The sequence below is a fragment of the Gavialis gangeticus genome, unplaced genomic scaffold, assembly GCF_001723915.1.
Source record: "Gavialis gangeticus isolate Ggan-Ray unplaced genomic scaffold, GavGan_comp1, whole genome shotgun sequence".
NCBI lineage: Eukaryota > Metazoa > Chordata > Crocodylia > Gavialidae > Gavialis > Gavialis gangeticus.
In genome coordinates this window covers 17,158,172-17,159,538 of record NW_017728995.1, presented here as the reverse complement: position 1 = coordinate 17,159,538, position 1,367 = coordinate 17,158,172, and the positions used below count along the sequence as shown (strand labels likewise).

Sequence of the window (1,367 nt, the reverse complement as noted above, 5' to 3'; positions counted from 1 at the left end):
AACGGGAGCGGGGCTGGGGGGGGGGGCGCAAAAAGAAAGCGATGCTTAGGGTTTTATTAAAACAAAAACTCGAGCAGCGTGGACGTCCTGGCGCAGCCCCGAGTCCGAGAGACTGTAATTTTCTTTTATGGTGTCTGGCAGGATTTGCAACAGATATTAATGGGAACATAAATAGCGCATGGAAGGTATTGAACAAAACTGTTTAATGCAGGGCGGTTGTACCCGAGGAAAATCTATATGTAGTTGGGATTGATTCATACCTCGAACACAGCCAGCCCCTAAAGGACTTCCCCATTTCAACGTGTTCCCTCTTGGATGGGCAAAGCCTGTAATTAAAACAGATTAGAAGACCGGGCATTAGTCTTTTCCAAAGGGCTTCTTTTTTCTTTTTTCCTGTCCAAGTGCTGATAGCTGCAGTCGAGCTGGGGGTGGAGGGGTGCGTGTGTGTGTGTGTGTGTGTGTGTGTGTGTGTGTCACTTAATTCCAGGCATTCACACTAATGCAACACGCAACCCCCGTCCACCTCTCTGCCTTTCCAGGCACTGGTGGGCGCGAGTGGGTGGGGGGGATAAGCCACGGCAGCCCTGCAAGGGTAACAGGCAGGCTTGGATGTGACACAGAAAAGCTGGTGCAAAAAGTGTCATGTGCTCCCCTCAAACTCTGCAACAGCCGGAGCAGGGAGGTGTCCTGTGTTATCTATACCCTCCCCACACCAGGCAGGGTGGGGGGCTCCCTAGCCCAGATCTGATCCGAAGGCTGGTGGCTTATTAATGAATGAAGGCGTGATTAATACTAATAACGAGCAGTGGTGGCGGTGGTGGTTGCGGTGCAGCTGATGGCGGAATAAAACTACTCCCGCTCCTCCCAAGCATCTGGGCGTTTGCGCCTGGTTGGCTCCGGCCAGGTTGTTTGTGCTGGAGAGGAAGAGGTGTCCTCGCCCCGCTCCCGGCCCCCTCCCGCCGCCGATTGCCATCTGACAAGATCCTGAAATCCAAATGATAGATCGCTCCAAACTTTTTTTGGCGGCGCCGAGAGGTTGAAGAGCGGGGGGGAGCAGCCCGTGCGCATGTGCGAAGGTGTCCAAACTGACAATGCTGGAGAGATAGCGAGCCTGGAAAGAGAGAGTGTGAGAGGGAGAGAGAGAGGGCGAGAAAGGGAGAGAGAGAGAGGGAGCGGGGGAGAAAAAAAAAGGAGGAAAAGATCCAAGGGGACCCCCCGCCCCACGCAGCCACCCAGCCCAGCAGCGCCGCGGGACGGGCAGCATGCGATCCAAAGGCAGGGCAAGGAAACTGGCCACAAGTAGGTGCAATATCCCTTTCTATTGGCTTTTCACCCGGGCTCTGCCATGTTGCACACGGGGCGCCGGG

The 1,367-nt window shown here is 55.0% G+C and overlaps 1 protein-coding gene across 4 annotated transcripts in view; it reads left to right on the top strand.

The window, feature by feature from the left end:
- Positions 1 to 1,216: 1,216 nt before the first annotated feature.
- The window catches only part of MECOM (MDS1 and EVI1 complex locus), a 586,635-nt gene continuing 586,484 nt past the window's right edge, over positions 1,217 to 1,367 (top strand). For 3 of the 4 annotated variants that reach the window (XM_019503260.1, XM_019503258.1, XM_019503259.1), the window contains exon 1: positions 1,217 to 1,299. In XM_019503260.1, coding sequence (XP_019358805.1) covers positions 1,263 to 1,299 — 37 coding nt within the window. In that variant the 5' untranslated portion in view covers positions 1,217 to 1,262. The remainder of the gene's footprint in view (positions 1,300 to 1,367) is intronic. The other variant, XM_019503257.1, reaches the window with a different exon arrangement.